The 27,573-nt window shown below is 43.2% G+C and overlaps 1 protein-coding gene across 3 annotated transcripts in view; it reads left to right on the forward strand.

Annotated features, from left to right (window-relative positions):
* The first annotated feature begins 738 nt into the window (after window positions 1–738).
* The window catches only part of Col24a1 (collagen type XXIV alpha 1 chain), a 257,704-nt gene continuing 230,869 nt past the window's right edge, over window positions 739–27,573 (forward strand). The window contains exons 1-5 of one of the 3 annotated variants that reach the window (XM_087631264.1): window positions 739–836; window positions 1,265–1,395; window positions 6,877–6,941; window positions 20,221–21,641; window positions 27,035–27,088. In XM_087631264.1, the coding sequence (XP_087487390.1) occupies window positions 1,340–1,395; window positions 6,877–6,941; window positions 20,221–21,641; window positions 27,035–27,088 (1,596 nt within the window). In that variant the 5' untranslated portion in view covers window positions 739–836; window positions 1,265–1,339. 3 annotated transcript variants of the gene reach the window in all.

The following is a 27,573-nucleotide window of genomic DNA, read 5'->3' on the forward strand; positions in this document are numbered from 1 at the left end:
GGTCTCGCTAAACTTACAAACATCAATTAGAAAAATAATATGAGAATATTTAGTGTTTTTAATACGGGCAAATTCACAAGGTCGACGTTCCTGTATGAAAGGGCTGTGGAAAGATAGGAACATAGGTTTCAATCCTGCCTCAGCCATCGGAGGAGGAGCAAGGCTGTGTGATAGCAGGTCTTTGCATGACTGCACGGTATGAATCTAGACTTGCAACCGACCCGGCTCAGGGACTAGGTGGGAAGGTGGATTGCACAAGAGAAAGTCAGTATAGGGGATGGGTAGGAAGTGGAGAAAGAGAAAAGCAGCAAGAAACCGGTCCACTCCGTTACTAAGACTACTGGGATCCTCAAGCTAATTACAATGAATGCAAAACGAGATGGGAAAGGAATGAAGAATAAGCTGAGCTCAGGAGGATCCCCGGTGTGGAGAGTCAAGAAAAAGCCCGGGGGATAGAGAGCCATGCAAGAGACACACATGGAATGAGAACCCGACCAGTACAGGGACAGAGAGGAAGGAATGACCCCAAATCACCTACAGCTAGGGAGCATCTCAAGAGGTGATTTGAGAGCTCAGGGTGCAGCTAGCCCAGCCTGACCCTGCTAGGTTGGCGGACCAGGGCAGCTGGGGGCGGCGCTGGGGTGGAAGAAGGTTGCGGGGCAGAGGGGGAGGTGTGCTCCGTGTTTAGTGACGTCATTGCAAGTCAGTGCGCGGTGAAATTTAACACCAGCCGGATTTACTAGGCTCCTCTTCTTCCAGGCGAAGCAGCCGGCAGTCAACGCCGAGCAAGCGCCTGCAGTTGCCACCGGCCCCCTCGCACCAACTTGATTTCCCAAGTGGGTGTGCGTGCTTGTTTGACAAATGTCTGGGCGCAGGCTGCTCCCAAGGACTTCCTCCCCTACTTTCATCTCTTTCTTCCCACCCCCACCTCCCACCCCGCCTTTCTCCTCCCAGGCCCAAAGCAGAGAGCGCCACTGGAGTCACGGAGTCTCCTTTGAACCGCAAGTGAACTCCAGGGCTGCTCTCTAAACCTAGCTCCGGCTGTTGCCGCTGCCCCCCGCTGCTTCAGGGTGAAGTCTCGCTCATCTCTGGTTCCCCCAGGGGAGCGCGACCCCGGCTGCAGCCAGGCAGAGCATCCTAGCTATCTTTCCCCCTGGGTGCTGCTTCCTACCCTCATACTGCTTCATCCCTTGCCCCACCCTACACTCCGTTTTGCGGGTTGGAGCATGGTTCTCATGTGACTTTCCCCCCTTTTCATGGACAGTACCTGCACCTTTAGCAGTTCGGAGCTGGCTTCTGTTTTCCGTTAGCGCTTTGCTGCAGGGACAAATGCATACAAATGCATTTAGGAGCCTACAGGACAAGGCATGGAAAGGTCTCCCCCACCACAGAAACGTAAGTAGCCCACCCGCCGCCTAAGGGGGGAGGAAGGGGCTTTAGACCAACCCCCTCTCTCCACCCCCTGAATCCACTCTGGAGTTGGAGATCTGTTGTCCTGCTCCTGGGTACCTTTTGGCGTAGGGAGCCGGTGAGCCGTGGCATCCTCCTCTTGACTTCTCAACTTGTAAAGTACCGTGTTTGAAAGGAAACAAGCTTCTGCCAGCGAGTCTCAGTTTATGCTAAAGCAATCCTGTGGCTAGGGAGGAAAAGCTTGCTGGCCCGTGTCCCAACATCCCCTCGGCCACTGCCCCAGGCAGTTGCAGAGCGACTCTGACACCCGCCTGGGCTCCAATTCTAACTGTCCTCGCACACCCCCCTCCCCTTTTCCTCTTTTAGCTTTGGCTGAAGTCCTACTTCCAGCTGTCTCGGGACACCCAGCCTGGATGATCGCTAGGACTCCAGCAATCCAATGGATTCTGCAAGCACGGATTTGGGATTAGGTTTAGGTGGTGAGAAAGGATGTCTGTCTACAGAGCCTAGAAAGCCTGAGACTGCTCTGCTCAGAGGGTCTGAGGGGGTCACCTCTTTTTATTTCTTTCTCTCTCTCTCTCTCTCTTTTTAGAAGGCCAACAGACATAACTCTTGCATCTGGAGTTGTAGCTGAGCCCTGACATATGTTCTGTCCGTGGAGAAGTGGTACTTGCAGCCAGGATAGGGTTGGGAGGCAGGAAAGGGTAGGTGTGTGGGCAGACCTCTCCTCCCTGGTAGAGTTTGGGCAGGTCCATCTTCACTTTAGATACCATACCTGTCCTTATCCCCACGCTGGGGAAAAGAGTGGGCTTGACTGTTCCCAGTCTTGGGTGCCTGCTCCCTGCCTCTCTAAAGGCCAGTGGGTTATCCAAGTTTGCATCTGGCTGTTGAGATGCAGGGAGGAAGGCTGCTGAGTTGTAGGTGGGAGGAGGGCAGGGGCCAAGCTGCCCAAGTCAGCTGAGCACTGGTGGAGGCGGGAGTGGAGAAAGCCCGCCTTGTGGCAATGTTTGCGTGCACATGAGCTTCCCAGCCCTGTGTAGGATTTCTCTCTGCTCTGTGCTCTCTACTCTGACCTCTGCAAGCTTCCTGTATGAAAGTTCCCTGCTGAAGAGCAATTTGCACCTCCAGGCACAAACCCTTTTCCATACCCTAGAAGCTCTCCTTGTGGTCTTCCCAGAAAGACTCGCATAGATCCAGGCTTTGGATTTGGATTTTCTTGATGAGCATTCTGCAGTATGGGTCTTTCAGGAGAGCCAGGCAGGGTGGGGCTTGAATGTATCCTACCTTAACAGGACTAAGCGCATCTTCTGGATTGATATCCTGATAGGGTCCTCTGTTGGTTCAAGCTTTGTGGAAGACCCCCACACTCTCTTCAGACTGCAAGGTCCTCACTTCTTGACAATTGCCTCTGTAAAGGCTTTCTCTGGGCCACTGCACCAGGCTCAAGTAAACAAATAATACTTCCTATCGTGTGTTCACACAGAGCTGTCAGTGGCCCCTGTCTTGTATGGTTTGCAAAGCCCTTCTGTTCTTGTGCAGTTTGGAGTTTGTATTGGGTCCATATGATTGGGGTAGAGGGATGCTGGTGGGGCCCAGAAAGTAAACAGGATTGCACACATGTTGGTGGAAATCCTGGGAAAAATGACACCTGGTGGATCGCGGCAATAAAGGCTTATGGAGAGGTGCTGACTTGGGCAGCAGGTCCTGGATGAAGTTTAGTCTTCCTTGGTCTCTCTGAAGTCACCTCCAGGCTGGGACCAGGAACCTGGCCCCACCATGAATATCTCATGAGGCCAAACTTGTTCCACCACAGCAACCAGTGGGTATGGACTGCAGATAATTAAGGGTAACTCCTAATTAAACCAGACTGCAGGTCCTCACAGCTCCAACCACACACATGCAAAGTGGAGCAAGGGTTGATCGAGAAACTTGCCCCTAAGAAAGCAATCATGAAGAATTTAGAGTTCTTTCATTTGAAAACACATCACCAGCACTTGGGAAATGGGGCAGGGCTTTGGAGAAGTCTTCCATTAGCTGATGGTAGTTATATCAGGCCACTGAGTTAAACTTTAGAGACCCTAATGCAATGGCTGGGGTTTCCACTAACTGCCATCGTTTTGTGGTGATGGTCTGGAAGTTCCAGTTAGCCACCAAAAATATTTATAGTTTAAAATTGGATCCTTATAGACATCATCTTTCCCAGGGCTGTCCTTAAAATAGATTATTTGATGTGACTTTGCAGAATTAGTAAGAGAAACCTGCAAGGTGTTAGATCCACCGGCTTAGCTTGCTGGGGTCTGGGAGGGGAGCTCAGTTACTGAAGTGCTTGTCTAGCACACATGGAGCCTGGGGCTCACATCACCCGCCGAGTAGGCCCATTGTGGTTGTTGTGGCCCAACCCTGTAGTCAGTCCTAGTAGTCAGGAGGAAGTGGCAGGGCGGGTCAGAGGTCCCAGGTCACCTTCACTACAGAGGATCCAGGCCAGCTGGTATAAGAGAGACCCTGCCTCAAAAACCATGATCAAACCAGCAAACAAAACTAGACAAAGTCTCCAGGACTGGTTACTATGGTGATTAAAAGGTTGGTAATGTTGTTCCTATCTGATATTAAATACCGTTTTCTAAGTTGCTTGGTTATTTGAGTATTCAAACAAATGTTTAGAATAAATGGATATCTTGAGGAGAAGTGGAACGTGTAATTTTGAGGGCTGCTTAGACATTCTGTTTGCTAATCTGGTCTGTGAAGTTGCATGAGAGAGGCTCCATTCAGTGACCTAGACAAGCAGTGCTAGCTTATTCTGTGAACCGTGTCTGGCAACTCCATCCCATATTAGAATGTATACCTCTGGGTGAGAGGTGAAATAGGGACCATTTGGTTTTTAGTCTACAAAAGTTTAACACTGTTCTGCCATTCCTTTATTTATCATTTACTCATTTCCTCAACAAATAATTACTGAACGTCAACTGTGGAAAGTCCAACATAGTTGCAGCCAGCATGTAAATGACAGTTGAAGGAGAGAGAGGATTCCCCCCCACCAACGTCACCCCCAGCCCCAACCCCCACACAACGTGCAGGTTCAGTAAGGAGCAAAGGAAACCTCTCTGCATTAGAGGTGAGGGTTGAAGGGGGGGAGAGAGAGAGTCAGAGGGAAGAGAGAGGAGAGGGGGGAGGGAGAGGCAGAAAGGAGGTAAGGGTGGAGCAGGTGACGAGAGGGAAGGCAGAATGGTTCTAAGCAGAAGGAAGTCTCAACTAAAGAAAACATAGGCAGAGACCCAAGCAGAAAGAGGATGGGAAAGCCAGTGTACCTGAAGGTTTGAGAGAAGTAAAGTTAGTCTGAGCACCATTTCCAGGAAGAAGGAGCTGTAACTGCAGAGAGAAACAGAAGAGGACAAATGCCTTCAGACCTCATAAGCTGTTGGTAGGAGCACCCAGCTTCCTTAATCTTAGGGCCAGGGTATAGATAGAAGTTTGACAGTTTTGTAGGAGTGAAGGGCTGTCTGTTGGTCTTATTGGCAGAAGGGAGATTCATTCATTCAAAAATCTTTAGCCCTAGCATGTGCTGGTTTAACAGCATCCTTGGTGCTATAAGATGGGTGGGTCTGTTTTTCTGCCCTTTTACTGATGTGCCTGTAGGTTCTCTGATGCCTGAAGTCCTTAAGCACCACTCTCTCTGAATCCAGGAGCTGCTCAAGCACCTAGAATCGGATATGTGCACAAGTCCTGCCTATTGAGTTTGACTGACAGTCTGAGACAGTTCACCACTGGTGGTGCATAAGCACCAACTATACTCCCCCCCCCCCCGGAATCAACCAGTTTTATTCTCATTGCTGAGATAAAATTTTTCCCTCAGTTATTTTGAGAAAAACAGAAATTTTTACTATTTCTGGATCTTAGCTGTTAGCCAAACACAGAATCTATAAAGCTGTCAGGACAAAGACATTTTTGGCATAAAAAGCAAGGGTGCGAGAAACTGTTGAAACACTAGATGTGTGTTACATGTGTGTTTCTCACATTGCTTTACACGCCTCTGCCGGTTTAAGAGAAAGCCACCAACTCATCAAAAAGTTTGCTATTCACAGAAGTTCACACGTCTCTCTTGCTATCGTGAACTTCATCTTTGGATAGATGAATAGCGGTAGCCCGAAGACACATATCATAAATCTTAAAGATCTCATGAGTAGCCTAAAGAAAGATTGTTGGCCCTGTTCCAAAAGAACCTGGATTTTTATGACAAAGAGAAAGTTGAATAGCTCTGTAAGCCGCATCTAGGACAGACTTCTGGGAAAGGGATTAATTCCTCAGATGTTCTGAGGATGATCTTTGGGTGTCTACTTCCCATCTAAATTTGGGTCTTCACCCTGGAAAGTCTGGTTGGTTATGTTTAAACTAGATGACCGGAGGTGGGCCTAGCAGGCCAGACCCAGATGATTTCAAGCTTTACTGAACATCTACTTATATCACGGGGTTGTCATTTTTGAGCCTTTATTAAATTTTATTGACTATAATATTGACTTATTTTAGATGTGCTCAGTTTTATTAAATGTCTGAGAATGTCGACCTCTGTCACATCCAGAAATTAATCTTACACAACGGTACTCAAACCTATTTTGTACATTTGGCCCAGCTGGCAAATATTTGAAATGACAGGGCTGGGCAGAAAACTTAGAATTGCTGTGCAAGTGTGAGGACCTGGGTTTTCAGCCTCAGCATCCACTTCAGAAAAAGCTGGGTTCAAGAGTGTACAGGTGCCGTCTTAGTGTTGGAGAAGCAGAGGCAGGAGGGTCCCTGGGGCGGATTAGCCTGTCAGTCTAGACAAATCAGTGAACTCAAAGTCACTGAGAGACCTTGTTTTAAAAAAGTAAGGTGGAGAATAACTAAGAACAAAACACTAGGTGTCACACACACACACACACACACACACACACACACTCACACACACAAGGTCAATTCCTCAGATACACACATACACAAACACATATGCCATACACATACATGCTTATATATGCATGTACCACACACACACACATACACACACAGACACACACACACACACACACACAGACATGCATGCTCGAACATATGCACACAAGTGCACATGCTCACACACATACATGCACATATATGCATGCACATGCCTGTACCATAGACATACTAAAACCAAAATCTTACTGTGAGGGGAGAAAAGTAAGCAAGTATTAGCAGTCTATAGAGCTGTGAAATGGTGTAGCAGACAGATAGAAAAACAGCTCACCCATGTGAAGCAGCTCTTCAACACTGCTTGTCCTAAAGCACTGGCCGAGACTGGTCCTGCAGTCCACATCCGTCTGCTTTATGGGGAAACGCATTAGAAATGCACATTTTCTCACCACACTACAGACTCCTGAGTCAGCGGTTATATGACTTGTCAGTGGTGAGTGTCTAACAGTTGCTTGTCTTTTGTTTGTTTGTTTGTTCTCCCCTCCTTAGGAAACTGCTTCTTCGCTTTACTGTACTATGTGTGGCGTGGATTACTGTTCGTGCACAGGGACAAGGTAAGGGGAGCTATCTTGTTACTCGCTTTTAAAAACATTCCTGAACTGAGCAGGGTAACGCGAGCCAGGAGCCTTGGCATGTCGAGGAGAAAAGACAAAGGAAGGTACGGAGTTCCAAACAAGTGTGGTAGTTACTTTTCTAATTACTGTGACAGAATTCATGACAAAAGCTACTTAAGGAAGGATGCGTTTATTTGGGCTCACTGTTTGAGGATGCTGCTCATCTTGGTAGGGGAAGCAGTGTGGTGGGAGCCTGAGGCGGCTGCTTCCATTGCGTCTGCGCACAGGTGCTCTCCTCACTCTTTTGTATTCAGTAAGGGGTCACAGCCGGTGCAGTGGTGGTACCCACATTTAGCATGGATTTTCCCACCTCAGTTAACTCGGTCTAGAAACGTCCTCCTAGATAGAGTCAGGAATTTATTTCTGTGGCGATTCTAAATCTCATACGACAATCAAGGTTTACCATGAGGGATGGGCAGCCTTGGCTACCTAGCAAGTCAGTCAACATCCTGGGCTACATTTGACTCCGTTACAAAACGAACAGCCAGCCTTCCTGCTTGCAGCAACAACAACACATTCCTTCCAAGTTCTCGTAACCTGAAATTCAGCATTAAACAATAATAAAAGGTTAGAGTCAGTTTCAGGAGGATACAGGATACAAAAAAAAAAAAAATCAATTTGGGGGTAAAAATGACCTTTAAGAAATTACTCAGATCTTCCGTTTGAGAATTGCTTGCATTTTTAGGCAAAATTCTCTGTAAAAGGGAAGTTTTGTACAGTGAAAGGCTTTGCTTGTGCTTCACTTCAAGTGGGAGTTCTTGGGGGTGGCCGACTGTAACTGAATAACCTTTGCCCTTCTTGAGACAACACATGCGTGTAATAAACTTTGCGTCTGGATTTGCATCATTGAGAAGCGAAATTTGCATATTCGCAGGCTCAGAATGTTATTTAATTCTTACAGGGTGGTCTAGAAAATAGTGTTTTTGTTTGCTCTGCTAGCCCGTCGGACTCAGAAATCTTCGTATATCTCCTTTTTTATTATTCATTTATTAAACAGCATTTTAAAGTGTCTATTTCCCAAGAGATATCTTACTATCCAATGGCTGAAGCATAAATAAAAAAATCTCTGACTTTAAAGTGATTAAAAAAAAGAGGTTTTGTCAAAGATTCCAAAAGGGACTCCAGGAAGTGCGTTAGATTTAAGACACCAGAGTGTGTGATCCATCCCTAGGCTGGGTTTCTCTTTCATTGAGCAGGACTCCACGCAGCAGCCCACACTGTAATTCAATCAGCTCTTCGATGTCCTAATAAACTCCACAAGCCATTGGTGCCTGAGTCCATCAACCCAGTAACTCGATGTGAATGTCAAGTAAAATAGCTACAATTGAAAGCTGTAGTTGCAAAACAGAAGGCACAAGAAGGAAAGGAGGAGAAGGGAGGGAGGCCTAGCTAACAGGTCAAAGGGACAAGAGGCAGGACGTACTGCAGCGCTGGTTCAGAGCCTATGAGTGCTTGCTGGACTCACAGAAGAGCTGACTTCTGTTCCCAGCAGGCGCTTGGTCTGCTCACAAGCTGCAACCCTAGGTCCAGAGGACCTAACCCTTTTCTGGACTCCAGGGACCTCCCACTTATATGTAGTATGCACATCCAGGGACAAATAAACCCTAACAAGGGAAAAATTATCAAACAAATTATGCTTTATAGTGAGTACAATTATGACTTGCAACCTGAAAATGGTCAAAGCTTATTTGAGCTGGAGACTCAAGGTAGACATCTTTGAAGCGTTCCTGTACTTATAAGACATTTTGCAACTTGAAAATGACTGTCAGAGCAATTCAAGGATATGGCTCAATGGTAAGTTGCACAGGGAAACCAAATCTGTTACCTCTGCCTATTCTGAGACTTGCTGGCACCTTTTCAATTTAATCTTTGTTTTCTTAATAATGTGCTTAAGTGTGTTATTGACTTCCGATTATTTATGTGGATTTATGGTCTTATATTGTGCTCATTCTTCCCCTCTCGTCACTTCCATATGTTTCAACAACTCCTTGACTATCATAATTACCTCCTTATGCCCATCTCAGTATTTTTGTCATTGACCTGTGTACACTGTGCCTTTCCCTTGACCCTGCCTTGAGACAGTTCTCTTTTATGCTCCTTTTATGTCCACTCTATGCCACTATTAGTTATTTGTTCATATGCTACAACAAATTCTACAGAAAACATTTTCTTCACTACATCTGGTAGTGCTCTGGACATTTTATTTAATTTGGTTTTACTTATTTTCCTGGAGACGTACCTTGTAGAAGCTACAGTCTTGTTCATCTGTAGACCGCTCAGTTCTCCACTCTCCCTTCGCCGTCAACGATTCTCACCCATGGTGGGTCCATTCTCTTGGAACTTAGCTCTTGGTTTGGTCCATTTCCCTGTGTGTGTGTGTCGTGGATGGTGTGGTTGCATCCTCAGTGTGTATGCTGAGCAGGGCCAGCTTGAACAGAGAAGGTGTCTGTTGTGGAAAGAGAGTTAGTGCAGGTGAGCAGAGAATTTTACTCTGTCAGGTTTTTCTTCTCTGACATTGATAAGCTTCCATGGTTTTTTTGTTTGTTTGTTTGTTTTTTGAGAGTGCAGAGATGTAAAATTGATAAGAGTAATTCTTGGTAGTTGACCTATGACCTCCTCGTTCTCCTCTTGGGGACTTTATAGTCACTGGGTCCTGATGTTTTGAAGTTTGTAATAGCGTGTCATGAGAGTCTCATTCACTCTGGTGGGTACTCAGTGGGCCTTTCCAATGTGGAAGCGTCACTCACTTTCTGTAAATTTCCCTTCCTGATGTTCATGTCTCTAACCTATTCCTTTCATTCTGTAATTTGTGTTGCACTTTTGGATCTCCACAATCGAACTACGTCTTTTCTTTCTTTAAGGTCTTATTTTTCATTTTTGTTTGGAGTTACGTGAGAGTCTTTCCTAAATTACTCTTCTAAACATTTTCATCTCTGTTTATCTAAATGTTTCATCTCTGTTTATCACTCAGATTTCCCTTTTTCTACACACACACACACACACACACACACACACACACACACACACAGACACACACACACACACACACAGACACACACACACTCCAAAAAAACCAAACCACAGAAGCTTGTTCATGTTTCCTTGGGTACATACGCTACTCTAACCTTGGAAGGGTAAGAATAATATTTTGCATTTTCCTTCTTGAGCTCTCTCTTTATTCTTCCATTTTTTGGCCTTGATTGCAGATATCTGTTGAGAGTCTGCAGTTGTTTCTGGTATCATTTAAAAAAATAAGACAGTAATATAGAGTTGAAAACTCCCTTCATGTAGGCTTGACAACTGAGATGCTCTATGTCAGGATGTTGAGGGACAAACCCGGCTGACCATCTGGTTGCAACGCCATGAAATGTCTTTGGAGAGGTCGCCCTCCCCTAGTTTTACATGAATAATAAAATCATGATGGTTATCACTATTAGAGCTCAGTGATTAAAAGAGTCTTGGCTGAAGGGATTCTCTCTAATGTGCTGTGAAGATTTCACCTGATTCTCTTATTATTAGTATGGTAGCACTGTACCTTCTGCTATGATCGGGTCAGCATCTCAGTGTAACTAATCTTTATTCTTCTATTATGGTCTCAGAGTTTCTTATAAAAATATTTAGCTACTTCCCACTATCCCAATGCCCCAATTTAAATCTCAAGAGTTCATGGACTTGTATCTCCCATTCTTGAGCCCTTCAGGAGTTTTCCTTGAGTTATTCTGGTATCTTCAGCTCTTTAATTCTTTTTAAAAAAATCTGTTGACATCTTTTGTCTGTTGGTGTTTTTTTTTAATTATCTATTTTATGTAGTGTTAAGTCATCTTTTTATCTTTTCCTTAAAAAGGTCTTCAAGATTAAATCTACGTGATTAAAATCTATGTGAAAAGGTTGATTGTGATTTTCTACAATTCAGTTGTTTCTTAAATTTTTAACACAGCCAAGGAAAGGCATTTTTAACTATGGTCTTAATAGATAGGAATTCTATATTTGCCTTCCTGCCTAGTGTTGGGTGTAACCTAGGGAATAAGTGAGTTGAAATCAAGCTAAAGTGAATTATTGAAGATCAGGTTTTCTGAGGATTTTCTGGTGTGGTTACTTCCTGCCTGCTGCAGCACTCCTTCCTCCTCACTGTCGCTGGCTGCCATTGAGATGTGGCAGGGAGTGAGATGCAGTGTCACTCCACAGTGGGTCACACTGGCCTCGTCACGTAACTAATCCTCAAAAGGTATCGTGTCTCTGGTTCATGACCGCAAGTGTGAAAACACATGTAGACATGGCCTTCTCTGTCTCCTGTGTGCATCAGTCTGAGGTCACACAGAGGATGTCCATTCGAGCAACAGCTCTGCCCCCTCATACTTCATCAATGACTTTAATATGAGGCTTGCCTCAATCTGGTTATTCAGGATACATGTGTTACTTACACTGAGAAAACTGTACAGTCACAAATCTTGCTTTTAACAAAACCCACTGTGCCAAAGGTGTTTAAGGGCTTGGGGGCTCTGCAGCCATCCCCAGGTTTATGTCCAGGTTATATTGCTAAGTAGATGTGTGACCTTGAGTGAATTCCTGAAATACTGTAAGCCTCATTTCCAACCGATCAAAATAAGGAAAGAGTCACATTGTATGTGGTCTAGGGTGAATGAAGTGAGGTAGCGCGGGGTAGGTGCATTTTCATTTCGCAAGGGTTGTTTTAGTCACTTCCAAGCAGTGCCAAAATCGTGACTTAAATATATGCTTCCTGGCTCCAGATCACGGAGTAAGGAACTAAAGGAAATGATTTATGATCAGTTGCTTTTACTTGCTCAATGCCCTGAGGATATGGGAAGAGAAGTGGGCCTAGACTGTGGCCTTCCATTCAATGAAAATGTACTTCACTGCCATCGTCTAAGAAATACTTCTCTTTTCTTTGCCAATTCTGTATAAGTTGAAAGTATGTTGAATACTTTATAATCTTTCTTATTAAACATTCACTTAAAATGTCTTTAATTAGTTTTGGAAAATGTCATATATGATCAACATAGTATGATCTCATCTACTTGCCCAGTACTGTCCTTAAACTTTTAAAATTTTATTATTAATAGTGGCCCCTGAGTCCAGTTAGTGCTGACAATGTGGAAATGGGACAATGACACTTTATTTTTAATTTGGCATTAAATGCAGCATCAGAAAGAATACAGCTCTAGAGCTTGGCTGGTCAAGATGTATGAAAACTTGAAATATTGAGAGTTCATTAGAACCAACCTATAGCCATTTAATTTTTTAAAAGTAAGAGTTAACTCTGCAATTTGTTAGACCCTAAAATTTGATAACTTAAAAGATATCACTTCAATTGCAGTTACTAAGAAATATGAAACGTCTCTAAGCATTCAGAGATCATCATTTATTTCCCCTTAGTTCTCCAACTTGGGATGGGATGTTAGCAGGTCTTTGTTTTCTATATTTGAAAAACAAATGTAGATTATTGTGCTACGACATCTGGGTATGTTAGGCATGAAGTATACAAACTTCATGGATTCCATTACAAATTACTGTATTTACAGAGATGGGGTAAAAGCCATATGGCATCTACTGAGACTGGACTTCTCCCTCCCACACGCCCTTCTTCATCCACCTCTCTACTTTATTTCATTTCCTTCACATTTTCCTGTTCCTCTTTGGGAGAAGGGGCATGTAGAGCAGGGTGACATACAGTGTGTGTAGCGATCGTCATGTGCTTGGGTACCTGAATCATGAGAATCTCTCAAGGACAGGGATTTGAGACCAGGCTAGAAACAAATCAAAACAAAACAGTAAGATCCTGCCTCTAAGATAAAAATAAAATGTTAAATTCTGTGACACTTGTTGAATCCTGATAGATGCTATCAGTGTGATTTTTAAAAACTGATAAACTTTGGTGAAGCAAAAGGTTTAGAAAGAATAAAAATATCCAGAGTGGAGGGTGCTGTGGGTTAAGCACCCACACCACAGAAGACACACAAGTACTCGAGAGCATTGTTTCCAGGGCCACTCTTAGCGATGACACCAAGTTCACATTCAAAGATTCCCCAGCTCCAAATCATTAGAAAAACTCACAAAGCTTAAAGAAAATCTGTTAAATTCACCGTGAATCTTTAATCATTGCAAAAGTGACTGATAAAAGTTAGCATGAAGGATTTAGAGCATCCTGGAGTGAAACCCCACAAAGTGCATGGAGTCCAAAGTGAGCTCAGTATGTTTACGAACTAGAAAAAGATGGAGCTTTCTGGAGTCAGATAAGGTGAGACGAAGTGACAGGAAGTGAGCTGAGATCCATACGACAGGAACTGATGGCAGAGACAATGTATCACTGTGGATAGAGTGTCACAAACTCATGAATAACTGTAGACCTGTAGGCTGCCCTGTGGTTGTGTGACAAGAGTCGGTGACAGAGACACTGAAGTAGGAGGGATGAAGTTAGAGGATAATATATTGAGTTAGAAGTGCTCTGGGGACATGTAATTTCTCCTGGATAAATTCATCAGACAGTTGGCTGTGCAAAGCCAGAAAACCAGGTCTGTGAGTCAGAACGTGTGGTTGTCGCAGCTATGGTTTGGATGACGTCACTGGGCCTGCTGTTTACAGTAAAGAGAGCATAGCTGTTGTCTTGGAGACACCGCCATTTACTCTACATAAGAAGCAGATAGAGGAAGGTGAGGCAGTCTGTTCTGTTTTTAGGTAAAGTGAAATAAATTATGAACAGTCACTGAGGTCAGGGATTGACTCTTACAGACCATATTCAACAGACATTTCTGTACTCCCTAGTGGTGTGGCCTTGGAAATAGAGTTTATCTCTGACTTTTCATAACTGTAAGATGGGGCGATGGCAGTATCTGCTTATAGGGTCGTGAGAATTATGACGAATACGGCAAAGTTCTTAGGGACTAGATATAGAGAAAAAACTTAGTAAATTTCAGTAGTGATTATTAAGAAATCAAGGCAACTCTAAGGCCTTGTTGACAGTCATCTATTTTTTCCCCAAATGGTAATTGATTTCTTCAGTGACATGAACTAATTAATAATCTGGGTTGATTTTGTGGTTAGGGCTGCCCATGTGACTAACTCACTACAAACTACTTAGCTATCAGTGTACATATTGGTACTAAATATCTAAATCTAACTCCAAGTTATAAATCTCTAAACCAGATATGTTGCTCTCTAGATAGAAGTTCTCCCTCCCTCCCTCCCTCCCTCCCTCCCTCCCTCCTCCTCCTCCTTCTTCTCTCTCTCTCTTCTTTAATTTCCTATCTTCTTTCCTTTGCTCTTTAGATTCCATTTTCCCCCCAATCTCTCTTATAAGTGTCTCCTGTTTTCTTTTCTGTGAACTTCTGCCCCCCTGTGCTTAGTCTATGACAGATTAAACCTGGTATGCTGTTGTGTGGCTCTGCCTGGGAAGTTTATGTCTATTCACCTCAGGTTCAAGAGGCAATAACGGACAAACAAAAAATACGAACAAAATCCCAGTCCGTTCCTAGCTTAGTGAACGAAGGAGCTTACTATAATAGTAACTTGCAGGAGCACAGAGGACTCAGGCAGTGAGGGCATCATTAGACAGCCCACCACCCCAGCACAGCTGGAGATGCAGAACAGCTGCCTCCCTACAGCCCCTTGTGTAGCTTTGAAACAGCTCCCCCACTCGAGAGTCATTGCCTTTTAGTAATGTGTGGATGGAAAGTTCCTGCCTGTGTCCTGTGAATCCTATGAGGCTGCAGACAGCGTGCAGAGCCTCCTCCGTTCCCTCCAGAAGGGAATGTTTCATTTCAGAGGGAGCAGCTACACACAGATGGGGGCCAGATTAACTGGAGGGTGTACTGCCCACCATGCAGTTGCAGTAGGGAAAAGTCATCCTGCTCTGGCTAGCTAGTGATATCTCACGAGTGCTATGTGAAGAACACTGTCAGGCTGTGGAATGAGACAGCCATTGTGTCAACCTTGAGGTCACATTGATGGCTCGAATTGAGCGCAACTGGTTAGTAGTTGAACTTTGACCCGTAACATCACTTTTTTGCTCCTGGGCTTCATCTTGTGTGAAGTGAGTGCAGACTTTGACTTTCTCTTAGATTCATTTTGTTATACATATAGAAGTGTTTTTCCTGCATGTATGTTGATGCACCAGGGGTCTGATGCCTGCTGAGATCAGAATAGGGAATCAGCTCCCTGAAACCGGAGTCTCTGAAGGATGGAGCCACTGTGTGTTTGGTGGGAACTGAACCAAAGTCCTCTGCAAGGGTAACAAGTGCTCTTTAGTGCTGAGCCATTTCACTGATCTCTGGGCATAGACTGAATAAACACGGAACTCTAGAGATAATATCTTCCCACCTCCCCTTTTATATTCTGTATAAAATATACAAGCTTAAGAGAACAAATAATCCTAAACTTTTCAGTTCCGGAAAAAAAAACCCAGAGACCCATAAAATCTACGAGGGCTAAAATCTGAAGAGCAAAGGAGGTGCTCATGGAGATGACGCGGTTCACTGTTAACACGCAGGAAACAGTCACAGAAACAAGGTCTCTGAAAGGAAATACTTAATGTTTAGCTCTGGAATACCAGAAGTGCTAGGGCAGTGGTTCTCAATCTGCAGGTGGACCAACCCTTTCACAGGGGTCACCTAAGACCATTGGAAAACAGAGATATTTACATTGTGATTCATAGCAGTAACAACTAAGTAACTACTATGAAGTAGGAATGAAAATAATTTTGTGATTGGGGGTTACCAGAAAATGAGGAACTGAAGAAAGTTGAGGAAAAACTGTGGTGGGGATTGGGTCTGAGAAAAGCAGACACTACCCAGAAGGAAGGTACAAGACAGAAGCACAGATCCTACTACTGGCTTCATGGGAGAGGGCTCATGAAATGCAAAAATTTACATTTTTTTGTGATGGATTCCTTCTGAAGCTTGAACAATCAGGCTTGAACAATCAGGAATGAGTCCAGAGGAAGGAGAAAGGGAAGGGCAGAGCTGGCTGTGTAAGGCCTCCTGAATTAGTCCGGTTCACAGAGGGGTGGGACCCAAAGAGAACTAATTTTAGACAGCAAATGCTGGCACCACTGGAGGAGATTGGAAGGCACAGCCATCTCCTCATAGCATTCTTCCACCAGATACGCTCAGTTGGGAAACAATGGACAAGTGAAGAATTTGGTGGACCATTGGTAGAAAGACTCCAAAGAGAAATGCACACAAATGTAGCCAAAAAAAAAATCCATAGAGAAATATTGCTATGAGGCAGGAATAAAACCTCGTAGAAAAGGGTAAGATTGGAAGACCAATAGAGGGAGTTTACCCAGTGCAGGAGACCCATTAAGACAGAAAGGTATCAATTGAACAAAAAAAGCCATTTCAACTGGATCAGTCGTATGAACGTAAAGAAAAAGAGGTCACAGAAGGAGGGCAGTGACGCCTAACCCCATGGAACATATTCAGTTCTCCACCAATATCTTAGCAGACTAAGATCAGTTTTCACTAAACTCCGGTCACATTGCTGTAGGTCAGACTGTCGTAACAATGTCAGACAACAAAGTAGTATGTTAAGCTGGTGACTGGAACGTTAAACCTTCACAAAGATGTGGGGAACGCACACAAACAGTTTCTGGAAAACAAGATCAAGGCAGACTACACCTGTGAAATCTGGAAGACAGCAATGCCTAAGGCATTGCTCTGGCAGATGTTAACTTAAATGCCGTCGTAGCCAAGTGGCTTAATGTCAGAAGTTAGAAAAGGAAAGTAGATAAAGGTAAGAGAAAGCCTGACACTAACCCATGATATAGACAATGGACAAAATAGGAAAATAAATCAAAAGGCCACACTTCTGAAGTGACAGGGACCGGCATTATCTTAGAACAGAGCAAAACATTCAAACCACAAAAGGAAGCTAAGAATCTCAAACACAGGGTAACAGAAAAGAATCATGAAGAATAACATATGAAACTTTCTGAGTAGTTTATTTGACGTTCTACATTAAGTTTATTGTTTCTCATAAAAAGACAAACTTCTAAGGTTGACTCCAGTGGAGTCACAAGTCAAGCAGGACAGAAAAGGAAGGGAGAGATGAGCATAGAAAGATCACCAGAAAACCCCACGTGGTAAGCTCAGTTCTGTGACGTCATGAGAAATAGAGACGGTTCCAGAATGCTTACATTGACTTCATTATTAAGTTTGTATACTATTCTACAACATGATAATGAGGTTGTAAAATGATATTGATAGGACAGTAAGGCAAAAAGAGATTAGCTGAACTTGTCTCAAAGCTGGAAGTCTATCCACGTTATTAGTCAAGAGTGTGGCCAAGCACCCAAAAAGTAGCGCATACATAGCAGTGAGCAGACCGTCTCAGGACAGCAGTGAGCAGACCGTCTCAGGAGTGCACTCCTGGTTCATTAACAGAGAACTTACTGAGTGATAATGGTTCAAAAGCATCGGATTCCTTCAAGTTACTCACTACAAATACCATAACACAGTAAAGTCGGAGGAAGCAGACTGAAGTACGTCTAAGATAGCAAGACACACAGCCATTCTTAAGTTTCCAGATTAATGCTCTTCCAATAACAGCTCATTTTAATAAGGTCAAATCACTACTAGAAACAGAGACGTTCTTGCAAGGCAGGTTTCCCCCAAGACAGAGATTTATCTTGTGTCAGAATGATTTACTTGACGCACAGAACAATGATTTTTACAGACTCTATGGTAATATATACTTTAAATTTTCAAAGAAGAAACACTCCTCCATGGCTTTCTCCTGAGACTGGGCAGGGGCCCCTCAAGTCACAGACTGACACAGCACACTCCGAGAGTGTGAGTTTTGTTCTAGATTGGTTCTAAGTACAGTTAACCACTTTAGCTTGTCAGTAATATATATTGAATATGAAAACAATCATGTTATAGATTACAATGAAAAATTTACATTAATTATACTGAAATAACATAAGAGAACAGTGGTGATTTTTTCAAATTATATACTAATGCTTTAAAATGGGCCACACAATCTCTAAGGGAGTTTACATTTCTGCCTTGCTGTTGAGAACATTTTGATGAAAAAGTTTGAGACCCACTATCGCATAATATTTTAGATACAAACTTTATGTCCTTTATAAACCCTACAAAATTATAATTACTTCATTCACAGCTGACAATTTTACTGTAACTCCCTGGAGAGTTTTGCACACATCTCTGTGAGAAAGCATTTAAAATATAGTACCAGGGTACGCATGGTTAGTATACTTTAATTATTCCATTGTTACGCATTTTGTCCAACTTGGGACCCAGAGTCTCTCTTGATGCTTCATTCTTTCCAATGAATAGAAAGAAACTGTCAAATATCTCTACTTTGCCATAAAAGGAAAACTAATAGTGCTAAATATTCTTAGCTAATTTCAACATTTTTACTTTTCCTTACATATTATAATTCTTTTACAAATATGTAATAATCTACCCAGATATTATGACAAGCACACGTAGATGCAGATGGGAGATGTCTAACTAGTGGTACCATGAGGATCACACCATTGTGTGTGTGTGTAGCTCTCTGTATATTCCAGAAAGGATCCATTCATTAGTGAATGCCATGCGTGTAAAGCCATATGACTCTAATGGCGGATATCAAATCTGATTGGATGGTGGTGGAAAAGATCATTCATTCAGAAATTCTAGAAGTCTCTGCAAGGAAATAGTGGATGCTCAATAATGAGTCGGACAGACCTATCTTCCAGGAGTTTACCATTGAGTGAGAGACAATCAGGTCGCTACTCAGAGCAACTTGATGAACAATAGATAATTTAATCAACAGTTATATCAAAGCCATATTACAGGAAATGTGCATTACATAACAAATATTGAATAAGAGTGTATGAACTGGGTAAAAATCACTGAAGAGAAACTTGAAAGTGACAGCAAGAGCGGCACTCACAACAAAGCAAATTCAGACTCCGTTCCCGCATTCCTCCATGATTCGTGGAAGTCACCGAGGTACTTTGAGTGTAGTTTATTATTAAGGTTTAAGGCACAGAAAGCTGACATTAAATTCCAAGAAGATGGGAAGATTAGAATTTAAGCGCTGGTGTGAAATTAGTTTACAAAGAGGATTTGAGCTACAGATCACAGTCATCAGCGGGCTCTCAGTTCCACCTGAACGTGGATGTCATTAAATGTTCAGTTATAAGTTCAGGATGTGAGGGACCTTTCAGAAGCCGTGAATGTGTGTTTATAGTGGAGTGGCAAACATGAGAAAAATCATATAACATGAGAAAAATCAAAAGGGCTCAACTGATCAAATTACTTGGAGGCATAAAAAATAATGATGTGTGTGTGTATGTGTGTATGTGCATATGTATTGTGGGTGTGTATGTGTATGCGTGTGTGTGTGTGCATGTGTGTGTGTGTATGAGTGTGTGTGTTATATGTGTGTATGTGTGTGTCTGTATGTGTCTGTCTCTGTGTGTTTGTGTGTGTATGTGTGTGTATGTGTGTACATGTGTGTATCTGTGTGTGTGTCTATGTATGGGTCTGTGTGTGTGTTTGTGTGTATGTGTGCACATCCATGTGTGTATAGGTGTGTGCACTGTTTGTGTGTATATGTGTGTATATATGTGTGTGTTTGTGTGTGTATATTGTATGTATGTGTGTATATTGTGTGTGTATGTGTGTGTATTGTGTGTATGTGTGTGTTTGTGTGTGTATGTGTGTATATTGTGTGTGTTGTGTGTGTGTGCACATGCATGTGTATATATGCGTGTGCATTGTTTGTGTGTATATATGTGTATATATGTCTGTGTTTGTGTGTATATATGTGTGTTTGTGTGTGTATGTGTGTGTATTGTGTGTGTATGTGTTTGTGTGTGTGTGTGGTGTGTGTGGTGTGTGTGTAGTGTGTGTGTGTACATGTGTGTGTGTTTGTGTGTGTATTGTGTGCGTATGTGTTTGTGTGTTTGTGTGTGTGTGTGGTGTGTGTGTAGTATGTGTGTATGTACGTGTGTGTGTGTGTGTATGTGTGTGTGTGTGTGTGTGTGTGCGCGCGCTCATGCACGTCCATACTTGCTTCATTCACATTATTGGCAGTCACACCCCTCTCACTAGCTTTCACTATCTAGAAATTGCTCATGGATAGAGCATGCTTACATCAATTGGAAAGAAAGTTTTGTTTTTGTACTTGAATATCTGTATGGATGCATAGCAGTAAGATCCTTCCCACCTTTCTCTCTTCTCATTCCCAGGCATAGACATTCTTCAGCAACTAGGCCTTGGCGGCAGAGATGTAAGATACGCGTCATCGGTGACAGCCGTGCCGTCATTGTCCACACCATTACCTCAGGGGGTCCACTTAACGGAATTTGGTGTGGTCTTAACAGACAACGCCTACATAGAGTCACCTCTCGTGAACATTTTACCAGTTAGCCTAAGGCAGCCGCTGACAGTGTTGATTGGGTTGCAGTCACTCCAAGTGAACAATGCATTTCTCTTCAGCATTCGGAATAACAACAGGCTGCAGTTTGGCGTGCAGCTCTTACCTAAGAAACTCATAGTGCACGTCGGAGGAAAGCGAACAGTAACTTTCGACTACAGCATCCACGATGAGCGCTGGCACTCATTGGCCATCACTGTTGACCACCGTGTTGTCTCCATGTTCGTTGAGTGTGGGAAGAGATATTTTAGTGGAGAGACTACTTCAGAAGTTCAGACCTTTGACCCTCACAGTGTGTTTACCTTGGGAAGTATGAATAACAGCTCTGCCCACTTCGAAGGAACAGTGTGCCAGTTGGATATTGTGCCTTCTGCAGTGGCATCTGCTGACTATTGCAGTCACCTGAAACAACAGTGTCCCCGAACGGATGCATCCCAGGCTGAGAGAAGCCTTTCTCATACAGAAGTGGTGCCCACCAGATACCCTGAGCACACTCCCTTGCCCAGAGGACTTGCAGGAACAGAATTGACACAGAAGAGATTCACAGAGCAGGCTCCCTTCCCCAAAGGATTTGATGAGGCAGAATTGCCACGGGAGACATTCACGGATGATAGCAAGAGCATTTCAAACAACACAGGTAATGGTTCGGCCACAGTCCATGAAAGCCACGAGCACCAGACACCAAGGGTTCGGTTAACCTCTTTCCATTCAGAAAACATCTCAGCTGTGACTCTCCCAAGCTACAGAATTCAAGCTAAAGAAATCACCACCAAGGGCGAGACAAACTTAACCCTGTCAGTGCCGCATCGTCTCCCTAGCGAGGCAGGAATGAACGAAGAGGAGAGAATCAGTCCTCTCTTCCCTGAATTCAACATCACCCAACATGAGGAGGCAGCTGGCCTGCCCTCACCTAAGAAGGCATCATCCAGCATTGCACAGACAAATCAAGACACCGTGACTAACCTCAAGAAGGCTATCACGGCAAACCTACACACCAATGAACTCATGGAAATGGAACGGATCTTAAACAGCACCTTGTATAAAGTGATACACGGGCCCTCGGTGGATAACCACCTTGAACTAAGGAAGGAAGGTGAATTTTACCCTGATGCTACTAATCCCATGGAAAATAGCTATGAGCCCCAGCCTTATGAATATTACTATTATGAGGATTATAACGCCATGCTTGACCTGGAGTATCTGAGAGGGCCAAAAGGAGACACTGGACCTCCCGTAAGTTGGACTTTTCCTTTTGAGGCATGTGTTAATGCACTAACTTACCATGTATTTCGAAGAGATCTCTGGACCATACAGCATAGGACAGACCAGACATGTTTTAGAAATGTACCCAGCCACAGTGGATGACATCATGCTATCAGCCAGAACATAGTCCTGTCTCAAATTACACTTTTGTTCCTGACTGGTAGGCTGAAAGTTACCTAATTCTGAGTAAAGTGGCGGGGAGACTATATGGTTTTCTAATTCAGTTGAGATCCAACCAGGAATTTAGCTGCAAAGCATAGACTTATATACATTTTTTAAAAAAACAAATACACACACTCAATGACTAGTTATGTTAAAAGGGTATATATAAAAGATGAAGGAAAATATAGTGAATATACCAGTTAAGTATTCCGCTATCAAAATCGCATCAAGTGGATTAGGAAAGTATAATATTTATTTTTATATAGACATTATTTTGTAGACAACTGCTGGGGGAAAACCTATACCGTTATCACTCTCAGTGAAATATTTTCATCTCAAGGTGAATAATGTATTTCGCTATCTCTACAATGATGTAGCCAACCTACAATCAGATTAATATAAGCTCTACCTACCTTATATAAAAGTACTCAGTCAACCAACCTACTTGGGGAGGAAAGGGTAGCCTATTTAGTGGAGAACCCCAAGTCAATCTAATAATATGCAAACAAGTTTGTGAAACTGTGGTCTGAACTTTTCAGTTCTGAATTTCTTCCACTATACAGGTACAACTGGAGATAAACATTTGAAAAATTTCTGTAATTATTAAAACCTCATTACAAATTGGTATTGCATCTGCTTGGCTTTTGCTATTGATATTTGGAAATCTTAAGTAATTTGCCTGTACATCTTCAGGATTTTATTTCAAAATTCTAAATATGCTATGTCCTAGGGCGTATTTTAAAACTGTCTTGTGTGTGTGTGTGTGTATGGGTGTTTTGGTGGCGTGTGTCTCTGTACCACATGAATGTCTGGTGGCCAGGGAGGCCAAAGGAGGGCATCCAGTCCCCTGGGGTTATAGACCACCCTGTATGTGTTGTGAGCCACCCTGTATGTGCTGAGAATCAAACCCAGGTCCTCTGAAAGAACATCGAATGCTCTTGACTGCTGAGCCATCTCTCTAGCACCATCAAGATACTTCTTTATTTAATGAAAATCCAACTTGAGCCGTTGGTTGAGTTCTTGAAACCATTGTCTGGGGTAAGATGATGCCATGTCCTTGTGTTTCCCTGTTGTTATTACTTGAGGCAGCTGATGACTTCTCCACAACCCTTCCTGAGGCAAACTGTTGGAGGCTACAATAAATCCACTAGATGCCCCCCCCACACACACACACTCACACACACACACACTCACACACACACACACACTCACACACACACTCACACACACACTCACACACTCACACACTCACACACACTTACACACACACTCACACACTCACACACACTCACACACTCACACACACTCACACACACTCACACACACACTTACACACACTCACACACACTCACACACACTCACACACACTCACACACTCACACACACACTCACACACACACTTACACACACACACTCACACACTCACACACACTCATACTCACTCACACAACCTCTTTGCAGTGATTGTATTATAAAGAACAATAAAATATTGTTACTATTTAATTGCTGAGAGGCCAGAATAAACCAATAGGTGGCCACTTACTTTCCTCAGAAAGTAGGTGCAGTGGGAGAAGCATTTATCTCCTAGTCTGTTCTGTGGAGTCCGAGCAGTTATCCCATCTGGATTTGCAGAGCAATAATGTGGTCACATTCTGTCAGTGTCAGCCGAGCCTGAGTCAGAAGAACCAGCCTGCTCTGAAGGAACCTACATTTCAGTAAGAAAATTAGCGTGCACGTGTAGTGTGCAACTATTTCTTGTGGTGAGGGAAGGTGCATCCTGTTGGGTGCTGGAGAGAAGGCTCAGTGTTAAGAGTGAGTGAGTTCTGTTATTATCCTTGGGTCAGTTACCAGTACCACCTTGGACTGCTCACAATCACCTATGATCCATGTGCTCTCTCTCTCTCTCTCTCTCTCTCTCTCTCTCTCTCTCTCTCTCTCTCTCTCTCTCTCTCCCTCTCCCCCCCACACACTTAAAACGTTAAAATAAGCCATGTGCTTCTGAAAGACATAATCTCGTAAGCTAAATATGTGGGGTGAAAATAACATTTGGGGTCATGGATCCCTGCTTGTGGCAGGTTCTTAGGACAGAATGACATAGGACTGGGCCTTAGGGTGTGAACATTGGTGAGAACAGCAGGTTTCCCTTCTTAACATGGGGAAGACAGAATGCTAACTGCCACCCAATGATGTGGTGCAGGCTCTAACTAGCCCTTCCTGTGCATTCTCTTGAATGAGCTTTGTGACGCTAGTGCCATTTCCTCATGTTTCAGTGAAAGCAACTGAAGGCCAAGGAGTTTATTGTCTTGCCAATAATACTGGTCAATGATCTGGGATCTAAATATTCACTTTCTGTCTCTAAGGCTAATGCTGTGGTAGACTGAATATTGACAGACAAAACCCAAGTAAGATCAGTCACATCACAGAGTCTCAACTGTCAATCTGACCGTCAGGACTTTACATTGTTTTGGGGCATCTTTTAGGTTTCTAAGCAAGAGTATTAACTTACCAAAGTCAGTCTGGTCACGGTACCCAAAGTTGATGGGCAGCTCCTGGTGACATCTTGGTTTTATGTGATTGAGACATTATTTGGGTTGGCAGAAGTAAAAAATGGGAGGGCAAAATTCAGGAGATATTCTGAAAGAAGATCTGTGCTAGCGCTCGGAATTACTTGGATCCAGGGTCCAAGGAAAAAGAGGGAACTAGAGATTGTTGTCAGGATTTAAGGTTGCAGACTGCTTAAAACAGCAATGAGAATCCACCCACGTAACAGCAGCAGATGATGGTTGACAAGGAGAGGCGATGCGTAATTCAGTTAAAAGAACTGAGGAAGCGAAGTCAAGGCTTGGGTGTCAACTTGAGAGTCCTCCTTGTCAATACTGCAGTTGAAATGGTACGGTTGTATAATATTTTCAAAGAAAGAGCTGTTGGAGAGGGTTAGAAACCAAAGCCATGGGAAACTTTTTTTTTTTTTGGTTATAGAAGAAGAAAGCAGAGTAGTTCTTGTGCAGAGAAAAATATTGCTCTTATTACAAAAGCCATGAAAAAAGATAATTCGGGGGAAGAAATTGATCAGTATTGGTAAGAGCTACAGAGGAGTCAGAGAGTGGGAACTGAGTGGCGGTTAGGAATCTTTCCTTTCTTCTTCTGGGAAGGGCACAGCTGAGCTTTGAGAGTTATTCTTCAAAACTGTGGGAAACAGAAGGTAGATTACAGAGTGCTAGTTGGAGAATGGGTGGTGTCAGGTTCGTTTTACTTCCTGATGTCTCTGTGGGAGCCCTGTGGAGTGGCCAGTTTCCAGTTTTGGGTGATCATATTCTACTGTTTGTATCTCTACACAGTTCTTTCACAGTGATTTTTAAATTTATACTTCTATAGACATAACAGATACACATCCTTTTTCACAGTGTGATAATCCAATAATACGGAAAATCAAAGTATTAGGTACATTAATTTCCATTTCATCTTTTGTATGAGCCTTCCAATTCTGTCTGCTAGCCCTTCATGACGTACGTGCTATTGCAAACTAGTCATCCTTTATCCTGGAAGACCCAAAGCCCCTTTCCTCTGTAACAGTGCCTTTGTACACTGCCTCCTCCTCTGGAAATCTCCAAACCGCTCTCCTCTCCTCTTTGTAACTGCCATATTTGTAATTTTAGCTTCTATGCTTGAGTGGAAATACATGGTGCTTTTCTGAGTTTTCCGACTCCACCCATGTTTTGCCGTAGGATTTCATTCTTATGGGTGAATAGCATATCCTTGCTTGTATTGTGTGAGGTATTCTGTTATCTAGTCATCTCCTGGTAAGAACCTAGATTAACTCTCTCATTAGTTGCTGTCAGTGTCATGATAAACATGGAGGAACAGGTTCTCTCTCCTGTGCTGGCCTCATTTCTTTCGGGTGTGCGTGTTCAGTACCAGGATAGTGGAATGGCGAAGGTCTGCTTTTATGTTTTGTGGAGCATCCACACTGCTTCCTATAGTTGCTGTATTAATTTTCATCCCTACTAACAAGAGTTCACGAGAATGCCTTCACCCTGGCTGTATTTAGTTTCTGTTTGTGTGTGTATTTATCTGTTTTTGTTGTTGTTTTTGCATTTTGGAAAAAAAATAACTGAGGGAATATAATATTCTGTTGTGGTTTTGATTGCATTTCTTTGAGGACCAGAGAAAAACTGAACATTTCCCCACATGCTTATTAGACACTTGTATATCTTCTTTCCAGAAATGTCCACAGAGTTGTTTTGTCCAATCTCAGAGATTAATTTGTCCCGAGGTTTCTACAGTTCTTACATATTGTATGACCACCTTGTCGGATGAACACTTTGCAAATACTGTCCCACACTGAAGACTTTGTCTTCATCTTCTTTACTTAAGATTTATTTTTATTTTATGGATGTGAGTGTTTGCATTCATTTCTGTAAGTGCACTGTGTGAATGCCTGGTGCTTGCAAAAGCCAGGAACAGTGGTTAGGGACAGTTGTGAGCCTCTGCATGAGAGCTAAACCCAGGTTCTGTGCAACAGCTGCCGGTTTTCTAAACCACTGAGCTGTCTCTCTGCCCCCTCTATTGTTGCTTTGTAAGTCATCTAGCTTTATTAGTGAGCTCCTCCTATGTCACATTTGGTATAAGACAGCTCCATTAGACCTTTAGAAGAAGAGCCTCATTGAAACAGGTAACATTGTAGCACTGATGAAGATCCTTGCTATAACTCTTTGTGTTTTTAAAAGAACACAAAATGTTCAGCGCTTTCCTTTCTCCAAGTTAAAGTCCTCTCCAAGGACATAAAGTTGTAGTTGAAGGGTGTTAAAAAGAAAACAAATGAAAACTCCAGCTGTACTTGATTTGAGCTCCACCTCTAAGCTGAATTTCTCCTTCCAGAATAACAATAAATTTAGGTAAAAATCATGCACAAAACTACTAGCTATGCTGTCTGTAAAAGCCAGATAGCATGCTACAACTGTAAGCCATGGACTTCGCACTGCCATTTCTGGCCAGATTAAGGAGGAAAAGAGATAGAGTTTCCCCCACCCATGCTGATTTGGGTGAGGGGTTAATGTTGCTTTAAAATCGTTGTCAGCCAGGAACAGGGAATGGGAGAAGAGACAAAAGGAGTTATCATGGAGCAGAAATCTGATAAAGATCTGTGAGGAAAGACATGCTTACTAATATTCTGCCTAATGCCTTGATGTTTGCTTCCTTAGGGTCCCCCTGGTCCGATGGGTATCCCAGGTCCCTCAGGCAAGAGAGGCCCGCGGGTGAGTAGACGGACTTCATGTCAAGCTGTCTGATAAATGTGTAAGGTCCCAGGGTGGTTTTGCCCCCGGTGCTGCACATCCTCTGGAAAGCTGCATCTTCACATTTAGCCTCTCCACTGCAGCCTTGTTTATAGACAAAGAAGTCTCTGTGAAAATGTCCAAGGAATGGGATCAGAGTTAGAGAGTCATGGCTGCTCTGCTAGGCTTCTCCCTCATTCTTAGTGACAGAGTGATAGGAACGTTCCAAGGTAAGCGTTGATCAGGAAGGAAACAAGATCAGATTTCCTTCAATAGTGCATTCCTGGATTGCAGAGTGGGAAATACTGGAGCCATCAGCAGAAGGGAAGGAGCAGCGGAAGGAAAGGAGTTGCCTTAGGGATCAGCAGCAGTTTCTCACGTGACACGGGTTCCAGAAAAGATTTATTGCTCTGTTAGATCTAGTTTCCTCCAATCCTAGAGAAATAGATGGGGGATTTCTTTGCTAA

This window comes from Rattus norvegicus, chromosome 2 (assembly GCF_021556685.1).
Source record: "Rattus norvegicus strain SHRSP/BbbUtx chromosome 2, alternate assembly SHRSP_T2T, whole genome shotgun sequence".
NCBI lineage: Eukaryota > Metazoa > Chordata > Mammalia > Rodentia > Muridae > Rattus > Rattus norvegicus.